Source organism: Natrix helvetica (assembly GCF_964273705.1).
Source record: "Natrix helvetica genome assembly, chromosome: 13".
Classification (NCBI taxonomy): Eukaryota; Metazoa; Chordata; class Lepidosauria; order Squamata; family Natricidae; genus Natrix; species Natrix helvetica.
Window position 1 is genome coordinate 10,531,980 of NC_138557.1, and position 15,928 is coordinate 10,547,907.

Genomic DNA, 15,928 nt, shown 5'->3' on the forward strand with positions numbered 1-15,928 from the left:
CTCCGTAGGCCACCACACCACTCCTTGACTTATGACAATGGGGACCAGAATTTCCATTGCTAAGCAAGTTGGTTGTTAAGGGAGTCGCACCCATTTGTATCACCTTTTTGGGCCATGGTTGTTAAGTGAATCATTTTACTTACCGTAGAAAGTGAATCACGCTGTCATTAAGCAAATCGGGCTCCCCAGATTTGCTTAACGACTTGTCAGCAGGTCACAAATAGATCACATGGCCTGGGATGCTGCAACCGTCGTAAATACATGCTAGTTGCCAAGCACCTTGAATCCATGACTGTGGGGAATGCTATAATGGTCATAAGTGCGAGGACTGGTTGTCCCTCTTTTTCAGTGCTATTGTACAGCCACTAACCGAATGGTTGTAAGTCAAGGGCTGCCTGCAGTGGTGGAGTCCTTGGTGCTCTTCCAGCTTGGTTGTTTGCTTGCAGATGTTTCATGACCCAACTAGGTAACATTATCAGTTCAAGTCCACAGTTCAGGCCTGAGCTACAAATATTTTATTGCATTGCAATGAAATAATTCCCAAGAGGCATTGTGAACGGCGGTAAATCGATGCCAGTGTCCAACAGGGTATACTGAATGCAGACGTGGGTCTCGCATAATTTTATCACCGGTTCGCCGTGCACCAAAACTGTGCGGCCTTCAGCGCATGCACTTCGCTTGTGCGCATGGCTTGCACACATGCACACGGCTTAGAAAATGTGGCTAAATAGGATGGCATAGCACCGGGACGGGGGGCGCTGGCCCACTACTGGTTCACCTCAATCGGGCCGAACCAGCTGAATGCCACCACCGAATGAATGGCAAAAACAAGTTATGTTGCAGAACAAAAATGTTTGTCCTTGATTATTCAATAAAATGTTTATTTTCTAGGGAGGTTTTTTGTGGTACGAGATCAGCAGAGATCCTCTGGGTTTAGCAAAGACGCCATGCAAGCGTGCTTAGAGATTACCGTGTTTCCCCCAAAAAATGACAGTGTCTTATTTTCTTTTGACCCCTGAAATAAGCCCTTGGCCTTATTTTCGGGGATATCTTATTATTTTTGAGGTGCAGGAAGCGACGAGCGTGGTCACCTCATGGCTGCTGCTGTGTTGAGGGCTTATTTGGAGGGGAGGGCTTATTTTAGCGCATGCACTCAAAAGCCCGATTGGGCTTATTATCCAGGGAGGTGTGAACCAAATCAAGTGATTCGTTCAATAAGTTCTGGTTAAAAGAGGCCAGGGACTGTCAATCAGACTCAATCCGTTCATCGCCATCCCATATATGGGTTACTGTATGCTTTAGAAATCCATAAGAGGAACATCCAGTTTGGCGACTTTTAAGACTTGTGGACTTCAACTCCCAGAATTCCCCAGCCAGCAGTTAATAGGTTAGTTAGTTAGTTAATAGGGAGTTAAAGGTTGGACATCTCTGGTTTATAAAGAAGTTAGATTGGCTGGAAAACCCGCCCACTTCGTTGCTTATTAGCACAACTGAAAATATTCAAGAATTAAACCGCTCCATAATACATGCATATGTGTGGCTTTGTGCAGAATTCCTTCATCTGCTGTTTATCCGAGACCCTAAATGAGTTGCAAACCAGTGGTGGGTTCCGGATCCCGTTGCAACCAGTACACTGCAACAGGGCCGGGCGCTGAGCCTGCGTACCCACCGCCTGCGATGCTCCAGCTGCTCGGGGGGCGTCGGGCAGGTGCTCTATGTTCTGTGCGCATGTGCAAATGGCCCGGTTGGGTCAAATACCGGTAAGGAGAGTGGGCAGGTGGGCGGTTGTGGTTTGCCCTTGTCTTCTGGGATGTTTTGTGACTTCCCAGTTTTGTCTAATGCAGGGCTGTCCTATTCCCAGCTCATGGGCTGGATGCGTTACGGGCTGGCCATGCTCATGCCCAATTTAGTGAAGGGGGAAAAAGTCCCAATACCTCATGTGACACCGCCATGAAGACAGGAGTTTGATACCCCTGGTTTACTGCCTTGGGACTTTCCTGTGGCCTACCACAAAGTTACTAACAAGCTGAGGTTGAGATCATCTAATCCCAGGATGGTATTAGTACCTATTGGTGTTTCATTATCTTTATTACAATCTTAATAAGGGTAAGTATTGATATAAGTCCTAATGAGTAACAGATTGGTCTTCTGAATGCATGGGAGATTGATTTTACGTTGCATTTCAGCTTCGCGTGTTTTATGAACTCAGCACCCAGTTTGTAAACCAAGGAATTTGGCTTAGCTTACAGCGTGAATTGGACCCACCAGATGTTCGTACTTAACCAGCCTTGGCTGATCTCAAGGAAGCTTAGCTAGTAGTGTAGAGGAGGACAAGAGAGATTATGGAGACATTATGCAGAGACGTTTAGAAAAAGCATGAGCTCAGTCTGGGGACATTGAGAAAGGGGCTTAAGACTGCCCTAATTTTTGCTTCCTTTGGTCTAAGAGTGAGGGAAGGGAAAACCCTGTCTTTCAAAAGACTTCATCCATACATTTGAATTCTGCTATTTCTTCTGGTGTTCGTTTCCTGACTTGGCCTTCCTGAAGAAAGTTTCTTTATCATACTTTGTTGGCTCAAACTGAGCTGAACTGTCACTTAATAGTTTAAGATCATATTGTTCTAACAATCGTCTCATTATCTTCTCCAAAGTCATCTGTCTACTCCTCCACATTACCTAGATGGAGGACTAGGAAAATATCCCACAGATCTAGTCTAAACCAGGGGTCTCCAACCTTGGCAACTTTAAGCCTGGGGGGACTTCAACTCCCAGAATTCCCCAGCCAGAAGTCCGCCAGGCTTAAAGTTGCCAAGGTTGGAGACCCCTGGTCTAAGCTATAAAGAAAAACAAGCCCCATATCCATTGTGTAAAACAGGGGTGTCAAACTGTCGGCCTGTGGGCCAGATGTGTTTGACACCCGTGCTGTAAGAAGACAAGAGCAATCCTCCTCCATATTGTTGCCCGCAAAAACATGACCATGTTCATAAAGTCACCAACAGCTGAATTTGACTCTGAAGAGATCCTACCTTCACTTTTGTGTCTGCCTATCAGGAATAGTCCATAGGACAGGTCTTCATGCAGGATCAGATCATGTGGCTAATACTTAGGTGGGAGATCGCCAGAAATTAACTCATGCAATTACCGAGAAAACTATCTAGAATGTATCCAACTTGATTGAGCTTTCCCCTTTTTATTGCCAATTGTGGTTTATTCAACAATCCATAATCCAACAAGCCATGTTTTAGCTGACTGCTTGGTACAGCAATAGAACCCACCCCCCACTCCATATTCTGCAGTGATAATATCTCATATTTCATCTAACTTGTATAAGATATTCTGTTGAAAGACAAAGAAAACATTCCTGTAGAACATATCTGAAGAAAAAATTGTGTCCTCAGCTCAGTGCGATGATTAAAGTCGTCTTCTCTGCAGAGGTCTCAGCTTCCTCCCCATTTTTCTGATTTCCCCTCTTTGCTCATCATCTTCTCACTTCTCGCAACTAGAGTTTAAAACAGAGGCTGGAAAGATTATAGCAGGCTGGTTTCTCCAAAATCATTTTAAGGCCCTGAATTGAACTTCTAGTCACACCTGAAGGGCTCACATCTAACCAGGGTGTAATTCACAGAGGTCTTGTTTATTGAATGAAGATAGGGTCAACTTTTTTTAAGGAAATGAGATCAGTCCATCCAGCAAGTATAAAATAAAACAGCCCCAAATTTTAATCGCGCAATTATAAGATTAGAAGTACCATCACCGCCATCACCTCAGATATCTAACACCTCTGCTACTCCTGGAGCCGTGCTTCTTAGATCTCAGCAGGTCCAGCAGCACAAGCCAATGGGGTTTCCACACGTACATGTGTGTGGAAGAAACGCGTACAGGAGCCATCTATGCCGGTGTGGTCACAAAAACCATTTTGTAAGAATAGGCAAAATCCACGATGTAGGCAATGAGGTTGAAGAAGGAGAGAAAAGTAATTCCCAGGTGATTGTCCCAGACGGCACAGGTGCCCCGACTATGACATGAAGATCTTGGATTGTCCCAAAAGCTGTAGTAAGGCCATATAACTACCACTGTAAGATACATGAGAACAGCCAAGATGTTGTAGCCAATGAGAGTCTTCTCCACGGGGATGGGCAAGGAACCAAGGCACCGTCCAATGGTGAGGATTATGATGACCATGGTTAGAATGAAGCAGATGCAGTAGACGGCCACACACCATTCCAAACCAGGAACTAACCTGTAAAGGGAAACGTTATCCAGCAAGGAGAAGATAAGACAAGCTACGTAGGCCTCAAATACCTTCAGAAGGCCAGGGATGGTAGTCAGGAAGTTGCTCAGCTCCCCTGCTTTGGCCCTGGTGAGTCCTACTTCTACTGCGTAGGCAATGAAGCAGAGGCAAGACATGACGGTAGCCCCAATACGATAACCACAGCTGTGGCCCCTGCAGGAAGGTATGAAGGTTGCTGGGTAGACGATGGAAGTCGTGAAGATCATCAGAGTGGCCAGCATGGAGAAGGCAGAGGTGAAGTCTTGCCAGGAAAGAGGCAGGGCGGCGTCCAGGCTGATCAGCTCCACAATGACCACAAAGACAGAAACGACGAAGCAGAAGCACCAAGTAAACATTGACCAAGCCCCATAGTTTACATTGTAGAAATAGACGGCGGCTAAGCTGAAAGCGGTGCAGGAGAAGAATATCTCCAACAACCGGACAATCCCCAGCGGAGAAATCAGGGAGCGGTGATTGAATTGAAGGGATGGCATGGTGACCCCTTCGATGCCAGCAGGGCAAAGAGCCCACAGGAAAAACTTAAGAGACCCAGCAAAGCGTCTCGAGGAGCTGATCGGAAAACCTACGAGGGTGCGGTACGGCGTTAATCTAGGCACCGTCCCAAAGCACAGGCACGCCCAGCCGGAGGGATGGTTGAAGGTCTCAATGGAGGGTGGAGCTCCTCCATTGCTTTAGGGAGTTTCCTCAAAGCGCTCAACTTTGGCTAAATCTGGGACAGGCCAGGGAAATGAAGCAGCAGCAGCAGGAGAGCTGCTGATCTGCTAACAACCCTTCCCCGTCAAGCTTTCCACACTGGAGTTTTCTCACGGAAGAATGCAAAGTTGATGACATCACTTTAAGGAGTGTTCGCCGAAGGGAAGAGGCAAAGCAACCCGCCCTGGGTGCCAAGCTGGTGTTCTCTGGATTGTAGCCTTTCGCTGCCAGCGGTTTCTGATTCAAAGCAGAGGAAAGGGCTTGTGCGGAAATGAGAGGCAGGTAGATGATTAACGAGACTGAAGTTGATAAGGTAACGCCACCTGGCAACCGGCTGCACCTGCCGTTGGTACAGGGAAGCAAATATTTCAGGCCTTCATCTGAAGCTGGATGGTGGTCGTGTTTAAAGTGCTACCTGTATGATCCAGGTGATAAGAGATGAAAGTGAAAAAGGGTTTTGGGTCCTCCTCAAAAGCTGCTCCCCTTTCTGGATTGTGCGTCTCCCTTTTTCAAAAAATTGCTTTCTAGCGAAGGTAGAAAAGTCATGTTGTTTTGCAATCAGTCCAAAGTACACCCACCTACTCGCGAGTTCTGATCATAGGGTCAAAAGTGATTTACATGCTTTAGAATCTTTTTGATGCCCAATTCAGATTTAATCCAAAGATCTTGATTGACACAGAAGAACTGGGCTGAGTTGTTGTTTGTGAGAACTTGCTCTGGCCTCTTGCACTTCTCATTTGCTGGGGTATCTGAAGGGCATCCCATAATAATTGGCAAAGGATGCATTGGCCTCTTTCTCCCTACCATCACACTCACTTCTAATTTCTTCCGACCCTGGCAATGGGAGCTTCCATATCTCTTGAAAACAGCTCAACTTATGAACTTTGTCCCAAATACATGGCAGAGAAGCAACGAAGAGCCTTGTCTCTTGTGTGAAGCAGCAGAGATTCTCAGTCATCCAAGTCAAGGTGCTTTTTTCAGGAGGTAACTGGACTGTCTTGTTTTTTTCTTTGAAGACGTTTCACTTCTCATCCAAGAAGCTTCATCATCTCTGACTGGATGGTGGGGAATGGAAGGATATGTACTCCTTGCAGACAGCTGGTCATTTGCATCCTTTTAGAGCAGTGTTTCTCAACCTTGGCAACTTGAAGATGTCTGGACTTCTTGGGGAAGCTGGCTGGGGAATTCTGGGACTTGAAGTTCAGACATCTTCAAGTTACCAAGGTTGAGAAACACTGCTTTAGAGGGTGGTTGAAGCCACTTGGAGGTTTATCTGTGTCCTCAGGGTCCCCTGAGTTAGTGCTTCTGATTCCTGCAGTCTGCATTCCGTTTTTCCTCTGGAAATCCATTCTTACTCCCACACCATTCCAAGGGGGTTCATCCCAAATTATGTCCGTATTTTTCTGACTATAAGACACACTGGACTATAAGACACACCTAAATTTACAGGAGGAAAACAAGGGAAAAATAGTTTTTCCCTCTGTGCGTCACGTTTTCACCCTCCCTGGTGCCAGAAGCACTCTGCAGGGTTCTGCATGTCCTGTTTTCACCAAAAATGCACCTATTTTCGCCAAAAATGCACCCGTTTTTGGCCTGCAGAGTGCTTCTGGGTGTCAGGGAGGGTGAAAACGCGACGTGGAGGGTTCAGGAGCCCCAAAACAGGCTCGTATAAGGTCTATAACACACTCCAAAATTTCCACCCACTTTTTTGGGGTGTGTGTGCGTCTTATACTCTGTACAGTATGGTAGCTAAACGTCTGTAGAGATTCTCAGTCATTCAGGTCAGGGTTGTCCAAAAAGTGCTTTTTCAGTTTTCAACCCTGGCCTGGATGATGGAGAATCTCTACAAACTTTGAGCTATACAATTTGGGATGGACACCTTATGAATGGTGTGGGAGTAGGAATGGATTTCCAGAGGGAAAAAGGAATGCAGACTTTAGGAACCAGGAGCACTACTAAGGTGACCCTGGGGACACAGATAAACCTCCAAGCGGCCTCAACGACCCTCTAAAAGGATGTAAAGGACCAGCTGCCTGCAAGGAAAATCAATCCTCCCATTCCCCACTATCCTGTCAGAGCTGAAGGAGCTTCTTGGATGAGAAGCAAAACGTCTTCCAAAGAAAAAACAGGGAAATCCAGTTGCCTCCTGAAAAAGCCCCTTTGGGACAGCAGGGGAACGGTTACTAGTTCTACTGTGGTGTCAGCTACGACATTTCTTTGCCTTCACCTAAGACAGGGGTGTCAAACTGGCGGCCCGTGGGCCAGATGCATCCTTTGCAGGCCACAACCACCCCAGCTCTGCGAAGGGGAAAAAGTCACGTGATGGCGTTATTCCATGAGGTTGACACCTGTGGCCTAAGGCAACAGTCAGTCTCCCGAAACAATGGCCTACCCGGGCCTTGAGTTTCCCCATGTCCTAGATGAGAACAGAATGCTTATAGTTGACCCTCAAAGATTTATACCTTCGTTCCCCTTTTCTCTACTTAATGACATTCCTTGATTTGTTCTGTTTATGGTAGCTTTGCATTATCTGCTATCCTTTGGCCTTGCTAATTTAGATTATAAGAATCATAGTCCTGACAGATTTATAGAACACTAAGATAACTCATACCCTGTTACACCATCCTTTCAGAGATATTAAGAATTAGAATAGAATACCAGAGTTGGAAGGGACCTTGGAGGCCTTCTAGTCTAACCTCCTGCTTAGGCAGGAAACCTGATACTATTTCAGACAAATGGATACCCAATATCTTCTTAAAAACTTCCAGTGTTGGAGCATTCACAACTTCTGGAGGAAAATTGTTCCACTGATTGTTTCTAACTGTCAGGACTTTTCTCCTTAGTTCTAAGTTGCTTCTCTCCTTCATTAGTTTCCACCCATTGCTTCTTGTCCTGCCTTCAGATGCCTTGGAGAATAGTTTGACTCCCTCTTCTTTGTGGCAACCCTTGAAATATTGGAACACAGCTATCATGTCTCCCCTAGGCCTTCTTTTCATTAAAATAGACATGCACAATTTCCAGCAACCGTTCTTCATATGTTTTAGCCTCCAGTCCCCTAATCATATTTGTTGCTCTTCTCTGCACTCTTTCTAGAGTCTCCACATCTTTTTGACATCGTGGTGACCAGAACTGAATGCAGGATTCCAAGTGTGGCCTTACCAAGGCATTATAAAGTGGTACTAACACTTCACGTGATCTTGATTCTATCCCTCTGTTTATGCAGCCTAGAACTGTATTGGCTTTTTTTGGCATCTGCTGCACACTGCTGGCTCATATTTAAATGGTTGTCCACTAGGACTCCAAGATCCCTTTCACAGTTACTACTATTGAGTTAAGGTACCTTTCCTTAACTAAACAGAAAAAGAGGTAGGCAAAAAAGCAATGGGGAACGTATGACTTCCTTTCAGCTTCCCCATGGTTGATTGTTCTGCAGCAGTCCACAGTGAGTCTATCTGATCACCAGAGAGCTAGGGTGGATCTGATCTACCTGATCTCTAATAGCTGATGGAGGGGAGGGGCAGTCTACCCGATCTCTGGAGATCCGTTCTACATTGAAGTTAACTCGCCCCCGACAAAAAGAAAAAGAAAAACTCCAAACCTTCTAAATTGGGATTTAATGTAATAACTGGAAAGACTCACAAGTTGACCAAGATGAGTCCTTCGCTCAGGAGCGTCAACGTCATGGAGGGAACCAAAAACTTGGGCAGTTGAGCGAAGTCTGGAAAATGGAAAAAGTTTTCCCAGGTCTCTTCTTCTGCACTAACGTTGAACGAGGCTGGAACTAATCTTCTGCATTGTTCCAGACCTCAGGATGGATCTCAGGATGAGATATATCCAGAAAGAGCATTCCACAGTCAAAAGCTCAAAACATTGTACAAGGTGACACAGGTCTCTTGGGAGAAGATTGCTTGTAATATGCCATTCCTCCTGCTGTCTAATCACTTTCCAGATGAGTAATTTAAGTGTCAGTCAATCCAAGTCATATAGGAATGTTGGCTCTTCCCCTGAAGATCGTATTTCCTCTCATACCTTCTTATAGCTACCAACTACCAGTTTGGGACAATCTACCACATAGAAAGAGTCACCACTTGGGCTAACAGAGTTTGTGAGCTCCATCTTTGACCTGACGCAAAACCTTCTGGAGGGGGGGGGTTTCTCTCGCCCGCCCCGCCCCATAAGTGTGACGGGGAAGTGCCACCGAGCTGCTAGCTTGAGGATGAAACTAAGGAGAGAATTAGGACCTGGGATAAGGAAGGAAGGAAGGTCTGCTAGGGACAGTGGGCCCACATCCAAACATCTGAACGTGCTTCCAAGGGCAGCATGGAGGTTTTCCTGGAACGAGGCACAGAGTTTAGCTGACAAGCAGAGGCCACCCCAAAAAAAAAAGATGGTGCCGATGGCAAAGAATGTGAAAAGGTAGGCTAAATGGCCAGCGGGGTTCCAGCATTTCTCTTCTCTTCTTCTCTGGATGGAAGACAGATGGAAAGAAAAGTGTCCAGTAGTGGGGCATAGATGCGGAGAAAAAAACATGAGGGCTACAGAGGGACTGTGATGTCTTCTGGGAACATTGCTCCAGCTGATTTCCCCCCCCCCCTCCACAAAAAAAAAAGAAGGAAGGAAGGAAGGGGAAATCAATCTGCACCGGCTACTGGAGGGGTGGTGGGGCTGAGGCGGTGCAGGGGAGGCCATGTCCCTGTGGCTCATAAGTGAGAGAGCTCAGTGACAGCCACTCGCCGCCTTTGGCCAGTCGGTTGCTTTCATTGAGGCGCTGGATGCGGTATTGTTCATAATGTACACTATGGGTGATGTCCTTGAGATCCTGGAGGTGAGACCTACAGAGAAGGAAAAAGGGGCATCAGTGAAATCCTCCCCTTCCTCATCGTTCAGCGAGAACTGAAAAAGCTTCTTGGATCAGAAGCAAAACACTTTCAAGGGAAAACGAACTCAAGAAAGTCTAGTTGACTTTTGGGGAAAGCATGGTCAACCAGGACCTAAATCACAAATTATTAAATTAGAATAACATCGTTTTTTTTAAAGGGGATATAAGCTAACAAGATCTACGATAAAGAAAAGGAAAGAAAGAAAAGAAAGAAGTGAAAAGTGGGGTTGGGGGGAAGGATAAGAAATAGAACTTAGAATTATAGGGCTAAAAAGGAACTCAGAGGTCTTCTAGTCCAACCCTCTGCCCAAGGCAGGAGAAGTTATGCCATCCTGGTCAAATGGTTGTCTAGTCTATTTTTGAAACCCTCCAGGGGCAGAGATTTTCCAAAATAGAAGTGATAGAAAGAAGAACTTCTGATTTTCTTTACGGCAATTATAAGGACAAAACCAAAATGAGCTTCTACTCTACGTTTATAAAAGACAAGCTCTTTTTTTCTCTTCCTGTCATCTGTTTTTTTTCTCTAATCATTCTTCATCGTTCAGTTAGAACTGAAAAAGCTTCTTGAATGAGAAGCAAAACACTTTCAAGGGAGGAAAAACCCAAGAAAGTCTAGTTGACTTTGGGAAAAGCATGGTCAACCATGACCTGGATGATTGAGAAGCTCCACAGATATCAGCGAAAGAGGTTGGAAACCATCGGGCAGAGCAAAATCTCAACCATTCCATGAAAGCGTTGGATGACTTTCGTTAAAAAAAAAATAATTTAACAATATTTAATTACTTCTGGAACAGTAAAGAGTATAATGGGCCAGAAGACACAGTTGTAGTTGATTGGTTGGAAAGGGCAGGCTCCTATGGTATGATTGGTTGCTGGGGGAGAAAGGGGAGTTTCCCCTTTTTCCCGCCTTTTTCTTCTGTAGGCTGTTCTGCGATTTACCTGACAATTTACCTCAGGACACAGTGATGTGACTGACTATCTTGTCTGCTGTAAATATAGATGTAAAATATAACTATTTACATGAAAAGACAAGTTCTCCTCAGTGTCTCTGACTTCATTTGGACACCTGTTGCGCAATTCCCTGGCAACTTCCTACCAATTCTCCATGGTCTGGCTCCCAAACAATTTCTCACATTCCAGAAACTTCCAGAATGGAACATACAATCCATGACACACAACCCTACTTCTTTCTGGTAGACTCTACGTGACCATTTTTGCTAAGTTCTTGAGGGTCATGACTTGGATAGCTTCCAAAGTGAATGGACTCCAGGGATATATACATATATCTGAGCGTGAAGATCCAACAAAAGTCAGTTCTGGTAGAGGGTTTGAAACCCACAGAATAACATCTGGCTACCCACATCTGGCAGTTCCCAATAGACTGATACTCTTCTGGTGGCCAATATTGAAAAAACCTGTCCCAGAAATTGTCTGGAAATGAAACTTTAGTTGTAGGACACTCAGGAGTACTAAAAAAAATAGAATGCCTCTCTTGGCAAACCACAGATGGAAAGATCTGGTCCTTTTAAATGTGCTTAAACTTAAATATTCTCTTTCCGGTAGAGCTTTGGCCTTGGAAGAATGGTATACTTCTCACCAAGAAGGAGTAATCCCAGTTGCAAGCTACGGCTAATCTTTGTTACAGCAGCAGCCGGAACTGCTGGGTCCCCCTGTTTAGTTATTTATTTTTTATTTACATCCAGTCTTTATTATTTTATTCAACCTTATTAAACAACTCAAGGCGTTGAGCATACTTAGTACCCCTCCTCCGATTTCCCCTCACAACCATGAAGTGGACTGAGTTGAAAAAGAGGGACTAGCCCAGTGGTTTTCATGCCTCAGGTGGGACTAGAACTCACCATCTCCTGGTGATTGCTTCAAAGTCACCCAGCTAGTTTTCATGCCTCAATTGGGACTAGAACTCACTATCTCCTGGTGATTTCCTCAAAGTCACCCAGCTGGTTTTCATGTCTAAGGTGGAAACTAAAACTCACAGTCTCATGGTGTTTCCTGGCCCAAAGTCACCCAACTGGCTTTTATATTTAAGGCGAGACTAGAACTTCCAGTCTCCTGGTGATTAGCCCAAGGTCACTCAACCAGTTTTCGAGTCAGAACTCGAACTCATTATCTCCCAATGTCTAGCCTGGTGCCTTAATCCAGAGATGGGGAACTATGGTCCCATTATGACTTGTGAACCTCAACTCCCAGCATTCCTGAGCCAGCTTGGGAATTCTGGGAATTGAAGTCCATAAATCATAAAGGGGCTATAGTTCCCCACTCCTGCCTTAATCCCTAGACCAAATGGGCTCTTATTAGCTGACCTCCTGCGACTCAATTACTCCAGTAAATATAGATTCAGTAAAAAAAAATACTCCAGGTATCCCCCACAATTTTAGCCCAGAATTCCTGCTGCAAATACAGAATGCATGCCAAGGAATGTAGCCAGAATGAAGCCAAAACACAAGACTTGTGGCTCTCCTATTTCCTTTCTGATTGGCTGATCAAGTTTCCAAACATATCAACCTCCCTACAACTCAGAAACGATTAAGATTCCCGAACCAACAACTTACCGGATTAAGAGATCCCGCAGCAAAGGAAACTCACAGTGGGCTGGGTTTTCCACTGAAAGAGAGAAACACAGAAATGCATTTCGAAGATATGGGGATAAAAGGAGGAGGAAAATTCAACGGGAAAGCAATGACCAGGGGATTTCTGGGAGCGGGCCAGGCTCTCTGCACCGAAGAGGGACAATTGCATTGAAGTGCATGAATGGCCTTAGTGCTCAGTTAAAACAAAAGCAGCATTTCAGGCATCTAAATCAGGGGTCCCATCCTTTTGCGCACCAGGGACTAGTTCCATGGAGAGAGGTTTTTCTGTGGTACCAGAGGAGCATGATTTCACATGCTGCCTGTGTTAGGCCTGCAGCCATCTTTTCATTTGGATCTTTGGCCTGCCACACTTTCTTTTATTCTGCCTTTTTCAATTGTGGGAAAATGGGAGGGGGGATTGTATGGAGTTCGATGCGATGTAGCCATAACAAAATCCTTTCTAGAAAGCCAAGGTCATCCTTTGTCTCTGCACCTCTGCACCTGACCGGAATTGAATAGGTGGAGCTGCCAGCGTGGCAGTGGGAGATTGGACCACGTGATGGACTTGTGGGTGTGGTGGCAAGATCTGGAACTTTCAACTGGGTGGGGAAAACCGGGAAGCTTTCAGATTCGGGTTTTCCCAGATGTGCCAACGTGGCTCTCTTAATAAATTGGAACTTTGAGCAATACTTTGCCTTGGACTCTGATTTAATTTTGGATGCTATTTGGAACCCTGACAGCCTGCAACCTACGGATGGGGCTTCGCTTGTTTGCACAGCCCTGTTGCTGGCACCAATCCACAGACCAGGGGTTGGGAACCCCTTATCTAAATCACCAATTATTAAATCAGAATAACAGCAAATGTGTAAAGGGGATATACACTAACGAGATCTAATGTAAAGAAAAGAAAGAAAAAAGCCAAAAGTGGTAAAAGAAAGGAAAAGAAATAGAAAAGAGAGTGCAGGTCGTTCTCAATTCACAACCCCAATTAAACCCCAAATTTCTGTTGCTAGACCAGACATCTGTTAAGCAAATTTTGCCCCACTTTATGACCTTCCTTGCCACAGTTGTTAAGTGGATCACTGCAGTTGTGAAATTAGTAACCCGGTGGTTAAGTGAATTTGGCTTCCCCCATTGATTTTGCTGGTCAGAAGGTCGCAAAAGGGGATCACGAGACCCCAGGGCACTGTGACCATCATAAGTGTGAGTCGGTTGCCAAGCGGCCCAAATTTTGATCATGTGACCATGAGGATGCTGCAACGGTTGTGTGAAAGTGTCATAACTCACTTTTCCAGTACCGTTGTAACTTCGGTCACTAAGCACAGTTGTAAGCCAAGGACTACCTTTAATAACACATTATTAAAGGAGATAAAAGCTAACAAAATTTACTACAAAGAAAAGAAAGAAGCCAAAAGTGAATGGGAAAAAAAGGATAATAGAACATAGAATTATAGGACTAAGAAGGAACTTAGTGGTCTTCTAGTCCAAGCCTCTGCCCAAGGCCTGAGATCTTATGCTATCCTGGTCAAATGATTGCCTAGTCTATTTGTGAAAACCTCCAGGGACCGAGATTTTCAAAAATAGAAGCGACAGAAAGAAGGCGCTTCCAATTTCCTTTACAGCAATTATGAAGACAAAGCCAAAAAGAGCTTCTATTCTACGCTTATAAAGGCAAGCTCTTTCCCCCCCCCTTCCTGTCATTCATTTTTTTTTCCTAATCAAAAGAACCATAAATCATGAATTCATTTTGTTCCTGTTAACACTCAAAATGTCTACAAGGCATTTCTAATGGGCAATAAACATAGATATTCTCTCTCTCTCCTGTAATCAAGGGAGTTCATTTAACCCTCTTAGCAGGTTCCTAAAACCATCAAGGGGGTTTGTTTTTTAATGCAAAAATTTCCCTGCCGTTTCTGCTATTTTGTGCCCTCCATCCTCTCCAAACACAGAGAAATCATTTCTAGTTTGCCATTCAAAAAACATTATCTCCGGGAAGTGCATAACTTGGTCATCCAAGCAGAAGGATGATGAAGAACGGTTGCAGGAATGGACTACAGTATGTCTAATAGTTCTACTCCAGCCCTCTGCTCAAACAGGCGATCCTATACCATTTCAGACAAGTGACTGTCCAGTCTCTTCTTAAAAACCTCCAGTGATAGAGCACCTATGATTTCTGGAGGCAAGCTGTTCCACTGGTTAATTGCCCTCACTGTTAGGAAGTTTCTACTTAATTCCAGGTTGCTTCTCTCTTTGGTTAGTTTCCAACCATTGCTTCTTGTCCTGCCTTCAGATGCTTTGGAGAATAATTTGGACCCCTCTTCTTTATGTCAGCCCCATAACTACTGAAACGCTGCTATTATGTCACCCCTAATTCTCCCCCCCCCCTTAGATTAGCCAGACCCAAATCCTGCAGCTGTTCTTCATATGTTGTAGTCTCCAGGCTTTTGATCCTCTTAGTCGCTCTTCTCTGAACTTTTTCCAAAGTCTCAACATCTTTTTTGTAATATGGTGAGCAAACTTGGTTGCAGAATTCCAGGTGTGGCCTTACTAGGGTTTTGTAACATGGTCCTAGTACTTCACGTGATCTTGATTCTATGCCTTTGTTTATACCACCCAGGATTGAAAAAGAAAGCACCTTTGGGGCAACCGTGACCCGAATGAAGGAGACTCTCCAGAGATCCTTGAGATGAAAGAAACAGACACATAGCGTGCACATTAATCCTTTGCATGAGACATGGCCGATTGCAAGTCTCAATCTCTCTTTTTTTGTAAGAATGGTGACCAAAATCGGCTGCAGTATTCCAGGGGTCGAAGAAGTTGAAGAGCGGAGAATTCACCCATCTGATCTTGCTTCCCTTTCGAATCACACCTTCCCTAAATTCACTCAACTGCACAAGTCTTCGTTTCTCTGTCTATTTCTTCTGCCAAAATGTTCGGCCTGAGCCATGGGGTCAAATTTTGGAAATTCACAGGCAACGATTTGAATGTCTCGTGTCTTGATGGGAAGAAGTCTCTGCTGAACGCTAGAGGGCACTGGATAGCTACATATTTACCTTGCCAATAGTGGAGAAAAATTTAAAGCTACTGTAGCTTTAATCAATGGTCAGACTGCAGTTCTGATGCCTGTTTGAAAGCCTATAGGGAGCTGCCCAATGCCAATCGATAAAAGCATTCCCTCCCCCTTGCCCTGTGAGTTGTTAAGTGGGTTTTTATAACGTGGTTATTAAGTGAATCTGGCTTCCCCATTGACTCTGCATGTCAGAAAGTCGCAAAAGAGGATGCCATGACCCCGGGACATTGCAACCGTCATAAATATGAGTCAATTGTCATGCAGGTGAATTTTGATCATGTGACCACGGGGGTGCTGCAGTGGCCGTGGGAAAAACAATCATGAGTCACTTTTTCCAGTGCTGGTCACTAAATGAATGGCTGTAAGTTGAGGACTGCCTGTACCTTCAGACATTCTAGAAAGTTTTCT

The 15,928-nt window shown here is 44.9% G+C and overlaps 2 protein-coding genes across 2 annotated transcripts in view; both read right to left on the bottom strand.

Annotated features, from left to right (window-relative positions):
• Positions 1-2,953: 2,953 nt before the first annotated feature.
• Positions 2,954-9,600, bottom strand: LOC309398857 (myeloid-associated differentiation marker-like). Its single transcript, XM_081966111.1, has 2 exons — positions 8,623-9,600; positions 2,954-5,323 (listed from the first exon to the last, which is right to left on the bottom strand). The coding sequence occupies exon 2, from the start codon at positions 4,761-4,763 to the stop codon at positions 3,888-3,890; it is 876 nt and encodes a 291-aa protein (XP_081822237.1). The 5' UTR covers positions 4,764-5,323; positions 8,623-9,600; the 3' UTR covers positions 2,954-3,887.
• SEPTIN12 (septin 12) overlaps positions 8,581-15,928 on the bottom strand; it is a 75,471-nt gene continuing 68,123 nt past the window's right edge. Inside the window, exons 11-12 of the mRNA XM_081966083.1 lie at positions 12,433-12,484; positions 8,581-9,815 (exon numbers count right to left, since the gene is read on the bottom strand). Of these exons, the coding sequence (XP_081822209.1) occupies positions 9,629-9,815; positions 12,433-12,484 (239 nt within the window). The 3' untranslated portion in view covers positions 8,581-9,628. The remainder of the gene's footprint in view (positions 9,816-12,432; positions 12,485-15,928) is intronic.